Source organism: Salarias fasciatus, chromosome 9 (assembly GCF_902148845.1).
Source record: "Salarias fasciatus chromosome 9, fSalaFa1.1, whole genome shotgun sequence".
NCBI lineage: Eukaryota > Metazoa > Chordata > Actinopteri > Blenniiformes > Blenniidae > Salarias > Salarias fasciatus.
Window position 1 is genome coordinate 5,661,427 of NC_043753.1, and position 10,345 is coordinate 5,671,771.

At 42.4% G+C, this 10,345-nt stretch overlaps 1 protein-coding gene across 1 annotated transcript in view; it reads right to left on the reverse strand.

The window, feature by feature from the left end:
- LOC115393971 (phospholipid phosphatase-related protein type 5-like) overlaps nucleotides 1-10,345 on the reverse strand; it is a 28,240-nt gene that overhangs the window by 3,998 nt on the left and 13,897 nt on the right. Inside the window, exons 2-3 of the mRNA XM_030099093.1 lie at nucleotides 1,187-1,363; nucleotides 170-304 (exon numbers count right to left, since the gene is read on the reverse strand). Coding sequence (XP_029954953.1) covers nucleotides 170-304; nucleotides 1,187-1,363 — 312 coding nt within the window. The remainder of the gene's footprint in view (nucleotides 1-169; nucleotides 305-1,186; nucleotides 1,364-10,345) is intronic.

Consider the following 10,345-nt stretch of genomic DNA (forward strand, 5'->3'; position numbering starts at 1 on the left):
GGCTCCTGACTGGGATTTCTGAAGGCTGAGGGATCATTATGGGTGGAGAACACTCCATCAGAGCATGGAAAGGATGCTAGAAGCTGTGTGTGTGGGAGAGAGCGAGCGAGAGCGCGTGTGTGTGTGTGCTGTGTGTGTGTGTGTGTGTGTGTGTGTGTGTGTCAGCCACCTGCGAGGCGATGTACTTCTCCAGAGGACTCTCCACTCGAGCCATGTTCAGCATAGCCGTGTTGGACCGCTGCTCCGCCGGCGACTCATCATTCAGCAGCAACTTCCCTTTGAAGTTATGGACCACACACACCACCTGCACACACACACACACACGTCAATTCAGACGTTAGAGAGAGATGTGAGAGGCTGACTGCATTCAAAATGTAGGTCATACACTGTGTGTATGTGTGTGTGTGATCTTCAATAAAGAGCAAAATGTGGCTTTGAGGTGAAAAATCATTTGAAGAGAAACAGTGTTCTGTTCTGTACGGGTGATCTTCTACAGAGCAGTGCAGCCTGGGATACTTTATGTGGACAACTGAGTCCTGAAACAGACGTTCTTTAAAAGATAAAGTCCTGAAAACATAAGATCTTGAAACAGAAAACCTTTAAAGGGAAGATCCTGAAGCCGGATCTGTTGGGGTTTCTCTGTAAAAATGTCTAGAAATGACTAAAATAAAGCTGAATTGAATTGAAACAGAAGGTCTTTAAACTGAGTCCATCCATCCAGCACAGTCTCACCTCCAGCCCAGCTGATCCTACACGGCTGTGCGGGGGCCGGTGGGACTGTCGTCATTAAACTTAATGTATTTTCGGTCGGCAGGCCTCATGCTGTGTGCAGACATTTCAAATATCCTGATGTGACACACATGCGCGCCGTCTTAATTAGCCCCCACAGTCGAATTAGAAGAGATGGCATAAACAAGTGTGATGAGAAGTATAAATAATCCTGATGCCTTAATGCGAGCCGTTATTGTGTCTTAAGCATTAAAAATCCCATTAACGTGTTTCATTTTTACGACCCAAAGCCTCATTATTACGCAGCCCAGCCAAACTGCGGGACCTTTTCAGGCTTTATTGCTCCTGATATATCAGCGGCCCCTCACCGAGATAATCTCAACAAATGATCTGATTCACTGCCTGCTGCTATTCTTGATTTTCGCGTTTTCCTTTCAGGTAAGTTGTGTGTTCTCACCAGGAACGTGGCGATGGCCGTCCCGATGACGAAGCCGGCGATGACGTCCGACCAGTGGTTTCGGTACTCGGCCACGCGGTTCAGCCCGGTGAGGAAGGCCAGACACATGAAGCCCAGAGACAGCACCGGCTTGGCCAGCCGGGTTCCTTTGGCCTGCACCGTGCACGTCACGTACATCTGCGGCAGAACGGAGAGAATAACGCAAAATTTCATATTTCAGCATTTCTTTGGAAATAAAAGTGTAAAATTCCCAAAACTGTTGAATACTTGAAATAAATAAATGAAAAAACAAGTATATTTTCAATGAATTTGAATTTTTTCTGTCCAATTGCTGAAGCTTCAAAAGATTAAAGTGAACGTTATTAATCCTCTGAACATTGTAGTTTAATTCTGAGTTGTTGGTTCACTTCCCTTTGAGTTTCAGAGATCAGACTTAAGCCCACCTCACACACTGCCCCATGCTTTCTGGAACTTTGAGAATAGAGCTGACAGTCAGAGGAAAGTTCTGCTCATCGTGTCAGGATGCAAATAATAATACAAAAAAAAAAAAAAAAGTCAGAAAACTCTCCGCGGAGACGCTATAGGATAAAAACTTTTCCTCACTGTTTCCTGTTTCTGTTCTTTCTATGTGACTTTGAAAACTGTGGAGCGACGGAGCGACAGAGACGGAGAGGTGTAGAAATGTGGATCTGTTCCCCCCTGAGCAGCTGCTGTTTCAGAAAACTTCCAGACAGCTGCAGCGGCTGTTAAATATGAGATGTTAAGTCTCTCCTCGGGGCGTCTTTCCATTTTCTCCTCAAGATTTTAAAGAAGTGCTGAAAGAAATTTACAAATACAACTGCTCAACCAAAAAACAGAGAACGAACATAAACAGAGAAACAGATTTTTTCTTGTATGAGAGGAACGAGGAGATGAGGAATAATTATGACAATAATAATATTAACAATAATTCAACCAGCATCAAGATTACCTGGATACTTCAGCAATTCCACTCTGAAATTAGCAGTTCACGAGAAGAAAAGAAACAATATCAAACCTCATCAGATTAAATCCATCAAGTCACAGCCGTCTATGAACTGAAAATCAGAAGTACAGATTCTGGTTCAGAATTGGCATGAATTACTACTTAAAATAACTTCCAGAAGGAAACAGAACTATGAGATCCGAGTCAGTCTGATCCAGATTTTAATATTAAAGCAGCATAATGTTAAACCATGGAAAAACTAAAGTCACATTTTGCCCACATTGGATTTTTGTTGTTTGATATTTTTAAAAAGAAATTCTCATTTCGTTGAATCTTAGCTGAAGCTGAATGTTCCCACAATATACTCTTCTTGCTGCATTTAACGAGATTAATCATTCTATATGTAGATGATACTCTATTCTAGACTGGCTTTCCACTTCAACAACCCTCCGCAAGAGGTGGCGGCGGCATCAGAACTGGGCTGCACGGGGAGGAAAAAACAAAATATTTCATTCAAACTGAAGAAGAAAGTCTACATCTGGTTTTATGTGGCCACTAATGAAGGGAAGGAGCCTGGAGCGTCCTGCTGCTCTCTGAAGCATGCGTGCCTCAGATGTTGTGAATAATCCATGTCGTCATGTCTCTGTTACTACACCCGGCTGTTTAATCTCCACATCAGAGCCATTAGAACATTTAAAACCACCGAGCATATTTCAGCTGGAAAACAACCTCACGTCATCTCTTCTTACACCGCTGATCGAATCAAGCCGTTCCCAGGCTGCTTCCTGTTTCACCAGCAAACAGGACAAAAAGTCTCACACAGCGTTTGAAATTGAAGCAATTAGCTCTAAACTCACACATTAAGCCTCGTGCTAACAGCAGACGAACAGGCAACCAGTGCAGATTGATAAAGTATTCAAAAATATTGATCCTTCTGATACTTTTTTGGGTGGATTTTTAAGGTTGGTCTGGTATCAGTGTGGGATAAGTATGGTAAGCATGTTGATGTCCAGTCTGGTTGAAAGCTTCGGCGTGAGGCCAGAGCAGAAGGAGGAAGCAGGGGGAGCAGAAGCTCCGATCGCTGATCTCTGAGGGAATAATTGCATTTCTTCATTAGAGAGGACAATCTCCTCCATGTTTCTATTCCTCTCTCCACAATTCATTTCTTCTCCATCTCCTCTGATTATTCAGGACTTCAGATCACTCAGTGTTTGTAAGAGAGCTGCAGAGCAGAGATGCTTTGCTATATTTAGCTTTTCCTGCTTCACATGAATGAAGATGTTCAGCTTATAGATCACAGCAAAAATAAAACTCCAACTTTGTTGTGTTTCTTCAGGCCATATTTACACTCTAACACTTTTTATGGGAAAATGCTGAACTTTTGCTGTATTTTGGATGTGGGTAGACACACAAGACACTCCACCACCAAACCATCTTCTTCACCTTCTCCACCACTAACCCTAAACCCTGACCCCTGACCTCTGACCCAGCTCCTTCAAGATGTGAACCAGGATGACATTAAAGCGTCTACAGCCAAAACAAGATGATCCATATACAGATTTTACCAGGTTTCTTTAGGCTCGTTATTAGATTTCTTTAGTCCTTAGCCAGTTTCTTTAGGCTCTTTAGTAGGTTGCACCAATTTCTTTAGGTTTTCTAGCAGATTGCACCAGATTTTTAGGCTCTAGGTGAAAAACCTTTAGAAGGAAAACACAAAATATAGCCCAATTAATCCTAATAGTAAGTCTTTTACAAAGGTTAATTCATAATGACAGCATGGATTTTGATTTGGCAATAAAGAACCAAATAATCTTATACATTATCCTTAAACATTTAACACAGTTTAAACAGAGGTAGCAAACAAATGCAGTGATAAATGAAATGCTTTTCCTCACAACACATGCTCTCAAAGTTTAAACTTCATTCACATTTTAAAATGATTAATTCTTCCTTAAATCTAACAATCAACACAAATTTTGCACTTCCATGGAGAAAAACAACTAAAAAGTTTGCGTTTGGAGCCGGAATGTCCCAGGCGCTCCTGAACGCAACAAACATTTCTCCATGCAAACTGACGGCGATATTTACACAAACAGCGAAACGTCGCAACTCTACCCGCTGTCCATCCACAGTTGTGAGAGTTTCTGGCACAGGTTAGTCAGAGAGGAAGACCTTTTCTGTTTTATAAACAGTTTGGGTGAGCTGCGCTCTGCTTCTTGTGGAGGTAGGCTGTGTTCGAAACCGCATACTGCCTACTACATACTTCCAGACCCATACTGTCCATACTGCACCCTGCATACCCAGTCCATCAGACAGTATGCAAAGCGTTTACACTACAGCATACTACATAATAACCCACAATGCATTGCACTCCTCCCCGAGCCGAAATCGACCGGCTAAAGCTGATTTCACTTTAGCTCTAAAGTCTTCAAATGTATAACTTTATAGATATATATATTTTTTTAAATTAGGTGACAAAGTGGTGGTTTAGAGCCCGAGTGTGTCGTTTATTTGTCCGAATACCAACTGTTTATGATTTTGTTCGGACGAATTCGGCGAAATTTAAGCCAGCCGCAGTGAGCAACACACTTCCGGTTATTTTCACAAAAATTAACCATCCCCTTCCCTTTCTCATGCAAAAAAACCTCAGTGATAAATCTGTGCTTTTACTTTGAAAACAAGAAGCCAACCTTCCAGCAATATATCTCGCTTAACATCGCCGTTTGGACCGTTGTCCCGTTACCGAAATTGGACCAGTTACGATGCCTACTGACGGAGAGTTTTTTCGGCTCTTCAACGAAGATCGGCTCGCCGTCTTCGGTACATCATGGTCGCTTTCAGCATGGACTTGTCAGATGTAAGTGGCTTTTTTTAACTATTTTAAATTAAAATAAATTAATTTATTAATAATTAATTTTTTTTTCGCGTCGCGTTGCATCTTGGGTAATTTCAGTATGAGTAGTAAACCCACGATGTATACTCAACATTTCTGGCGAATGCAGTATGCATCCGGGAACTTCTCGCATACTCACAAATCGCATACTGCCAGTGTGAACGCACTGCATACTCAATAAGTTAGTATGAGTAGTAGGTAAGTACGCGGTTTCGAACACAGCCGTAGTCTCCAACACAGGTGTCTCTTCCACACCCAGCCGGCCGGGGACAGTAACCAGGTGATTAGTTCCGCCTGGTCTTGATGGGGGATGGGAGGCGGAGCCTTGCAGGCAGTTTTGACATAATATATGTATACTTCAATATAAACACAGATCAAGCAGATTTACAAACTGGACAAGATCAGAAAACTGATTTAATGTGTTATTAATTAGATCCTCATCCAAGATTCCGTCAGTACCTTCATACTCTACAAACAACCTCCTACCAAGAGTTTTTAACAACCAGACCGTCATCAGCACATCAACCGTTACCATGAAAACAGAGGAACGTCTCCATCACACAGAACTCGATGATTAAAAAACAATGATTGTGTGTTTTAGGACATATCTGAGATGATCTGCTCTGTTCATCAATCACGCAATCAATACTTCTTTGAACAGCGCGGGATCTTTTCATGTCAGCTACCAATTGATTGAGATTAATGTGTTGGTTCTTCTTGTTGTAAACATCTTTATGATTTTTTTTTTTTAATAATAGAAAAAAAAAACATGCACGTGTTAAATAAGAAACCAGTGGTTTTCATGACATTTTCAATTTGGAAAATTACTGCAGTTTGCTTCATTAACCCATAATCACATAAATCTTATTAAAACCAAATGAACGTTTCTGGTTATGATTGCAATTGATTGCATATTTAATTTTATTGATTTAATCTAAATCAGACCAAGCCAAGACATTTATTGTGAAGCCCAGTAAACTGGACCCAAGAGGAACATGTGTTTTGTTGGTTCAGAAGTTTTCATATTTATACATCTGCAGACCGAGCGGACTGCTTCATGGAGACTCTGCAATCAAAAATTAGCATTGCTCGCTGGGAGACTTCTCCTTCTGGTCCACAGCGATCAATAAATGAGCGAGTCCATGTTTTCTCCCTGCCGATCGTGCATAAAAATGACTTTTATCCAACTCATTTCTGCAGTCATACAGAAACCAGCTCTGTTTTCTAATCCTGGAACTGTGAAAAATAAAGACGCTGTCAAAATTCATATGGCTGTGTTCCTACACAGAACATGTTTCTGTGTGTGTGTGTGTGTGTGTGTGTGTGTGTGTGTGTGTGTGTGTGGTATACACTGTAGTTGTCCTTGACTGGGTCAAGGTGGTTTCTGTCTGTGAGTCAGTTTGTCTTCTATGAACTGTCACATACTGTCAGTTTCACACTGACCAACCTGCTAGCTGACCACACACACACACACACACACACACACACACACACACACACACACACACACACACACACACACACACACACAGGCCTGTTTCCCTCAGGATTCAGACATTAGCAGCTCATGCTCTCTATATCGGGGACTTGTCACTAAATGGAAAGTGCCACATGAAAAATTCAGGATTGGGAGATGGGGGGGTTGGGTGGGGGTTGCGGGGGGGGGGGGGGGGGGGGGGTCAACAGCATTTCAGACTGTGAGGAACTGCAACAACTGAAAAACAACCAAAAGAACCAAAGAGAAACAGTCAAAGAGAAACTCACAAATATTCATCCTTTGCTTCAGGATGAACCCTTTTTTTTTAACATAGAAAAACAAAACAGTGCAGCTTCCCTCAAATACTTCGATTTTTAGTGTCACATTATGGATACAATCAAAATGCCTGCAAAGCATCTTCACTCAGAGGAGCTGTTCTCGGGTTTTTGCTTTGTTTTCAGTCGTGAGTGCACGAGGGATTCGTTCTTCCTCAGGACCAATGGTGGTTTGTAATAACTGTGGGGGTATCTGTGATCTTAATCCTATCCCAATGCGTCATGTCTGTAAATTGTGAAGTAAACTTTACTTTAACATTGACATCTTGTGATGATACTGGTCCTATGTGAATCTGCGCCTTGCTGATAGTATTTTAGTTGTTTTTTTTTTTGTTTTGTTTTGGGTTTTTTTCTTTAATTGCCTCCCTTTCCTCCCTTTTACCTGGGCAAATAATGGAAGTAATGGTGGATATTATTGACAGCATTTTAGGTGCAAATGCATGAGCGAGCTTTTACACAATCGATCAATGGAGCATTCACAGAAATGGCAAAACGGGACCAAGAAGAAGAGGGAAATTTCAGAGGATGTTCAGCTGGATGACACTCGCAGCAGCACGCCGTAACAAACATTATTTCTAGACCTGTCAATCAACGGGCTTAATAGAAATGCCGTGACGGTCAGTCATCCTGACATCGATGCTCACTGTGCTCAAGTCACGTTGCTGCTTTGACATGTTTACTGTTGCCATGACGACGACACGCCACGTTAAAAGAGGATGTTGCAGATGCCGCAGCATGACTTGACATCATAATTGCACAATTGCTCACAATTACCAAATAACAGAGATGAGTGAGGATCCCTCACATCATGAAGGAACATGAATCAATCAGCGCCATCAACCATTTTGATTGTAACTCAAAATGACTTTGTTGGAGGACAAAATAATATCATGTGACAAAGCAAAAAGTGAGCTGGAAACAAGACAAATTGGGGTCATCATCTTTTCTTTTAATCTGAGAATACCTCCAGACAGAATAATTAGGAGTTTACAGATCAAGGCCTGATGGTGAACAGGTGGCTGCAGGCACCATACTGACTGCCACTGGAGCAGATCAGTCCGAGAATCTCCAGCTCTGAACACACACTGCAGGACTGCTGAAGCAGGAAACGCTGCTTTCATCCCTTCATCCATGTTTTCAACCGTTTTCCTGTCCGGTACCTCGGTGCAGTCCCACTAAGTTGAGAAACACATCCTCAAATCCGTCTCATTCTTCAAATACGTAGTATTTATCATCTCCACAAAACCCATTTCAGCTTTAAACAAACCAACCAAATGTTTCCGGATTGGTCTTTTTTAAACGTACTGCATCAGTTTGTTTTTATTTAATAAGTATCATGTAATGTGTCAGGACTTTCTGGACCTCGGGAAGAATATTTGTCATGTGGCAAATAATGTGGATCAAGAAATAATGATCGCATGCACACCACACACACACACACACACACACACCTCTGATTTATGAATGGATTTCAAATCTACCAAGGTTCCTGCAGTGGTTGCTTTTCTGTTGTATATTTCTAAAATCCATCTTTATTTAAAACAACTGCAGGGACACAGACCGCTGCACACAAAATAACTCAATATGAACTGTAAAAAAAAGAGAAAAAAACAAGCCTGCTGTTTATTTCCACTCCATTTAATACTCAGGACCAAATGAGAGTTATCACAATTTCCATTTGTTTCTATTTGTGTAGAAGCCAACAAGTAATTGTTTTCTTTTTTCTTTTTCTTTTTTTTTTTGTTGCTGGGATGAATGAGGAAACCCACTTTTATTATTGTTGCAACAAAATACATGAACTGAAGTAATCTAATGCAATCAGTTTATTTAAACAAGCAATTATTTTCATGAGTGCACTGAACTTAATCCTGTCGACTGAACTTGAAGCATCTGTCATCAGCGTGCACGGGAATACCAACCCACGACTTCAGCTCCTGAATGTATTTATTCTGATGAAACCTTCTGGTGACACTTTGCAGAGGCAGGGATGAGCGGCGATGAGACCGAAGAGACGAGCTAAAACAAAACTGTCTTCATCTATTCAAACTTTAAAAGACAATATGGAAATCTGTGACAGCGCCGAGCGGCTCGCCCACGCTCCTCAGCAAAAATAGAGCCGCAGATGAAAAGATGAGCAGAGGCTGTCGCACAGCCGTCACGCCGTCAATACCCCCCTCCCACTCTCTATAAATGCCACGTTGTTTTATCGATACCCAACAGGGGCGCTCTGCGGGGCGCCGCCCGCGACAGGCTGCACGCACAAGGTCAAACGTTTTATGGCGTGAAGGTGGAACTGATACAATTACCTGGAAATAACACAACAATCCATTCCTCACCGGAAAAGGAGCGGTTCCAGGATTTATACAGCGCTGGGTGAAGCGGAGGACAGGTGCAGGATGGATGGTGGAGAGAAGATGGAGGAGGTGGAGACAGTAGAGGACAAATCTGTCTCTTCAGATCCCCGGCTTCCTGGATCCGAATCAGACCAGTCAATATCTTTCATCTGTGTGTTTGTGGTTGTTTTTGGGGGATTATTTGCTGAAATTAATTGTGGTTATGGATTAAATGACAAAATAAAAGCTCGTGCAGAAAGAGGCTGATGTCCAATATTCATCAAAAATGAAGTTCATGGATGGCAGGGTGTTATAATGTTACAAACATCCAGACAGTTCACGCTTAAATTATGAAATACTATTTTTTTCTGGGCTCCAAATGTTACTTAACACATCAGCTGCATACTCAGCCTGGATTGGCTCCTTGCGGCTGTTTGCTGGGAGCAAAGTGACAAAACCTGTCTGTGTAAATTCAAGCTGCGAGTGTCAACATTAATGTGACATTTCCATTTGAATGGAGTAATTACAGTCTCATTTTGATAAACACCGGAGTTCAGCCGAGAGCAGGGAGCAGTGTTTGGAAGGGGCGCCGCAGTAATGATCAGGACAATGGGAGTTTGAAGAGAGGCAATCATGCCGCGGGGCTGTGATGTGTCTCCGAGTCTGAGAGCAAACGGCCTGAACACCGAGCCGTACGCTCACAATCACCTTCACCCAATGACCGAGATGACAGAGGCAATCTGCTCCCTCCATTGGGCAGAGAGTCGGAAATGGTCCGGACTCTCTGGAAATGTTTGATTTGTGAGCTGCGCGGGGAGGAAACATCCTCGCTGAATCACAGCGTGAACCTCGCGGCGACTCTGTGGACTCCGCTGACGGATCACTCGCATGAAGCACATCATTCCTCCTCGTCTGCTCTGGCAGGAACACGAACACGACCACAACGCGCTGAAAATTATCATTTCTTAAGCTCAAATAACCGAAACTAGCATAAAATCTGAGACGCAACAAGATCCCCCTTTGACGTGAACCGAGAGCTTGTGCAAACAAGACAACAAAAGGCTGTAAAGGCATCCGAATGATAAACCGCTGGAGGGTTCTGCAACTGTGAGTGAAGGCGAGGACTCCATCACAGGACAGACGGCAGAACCCAGTTG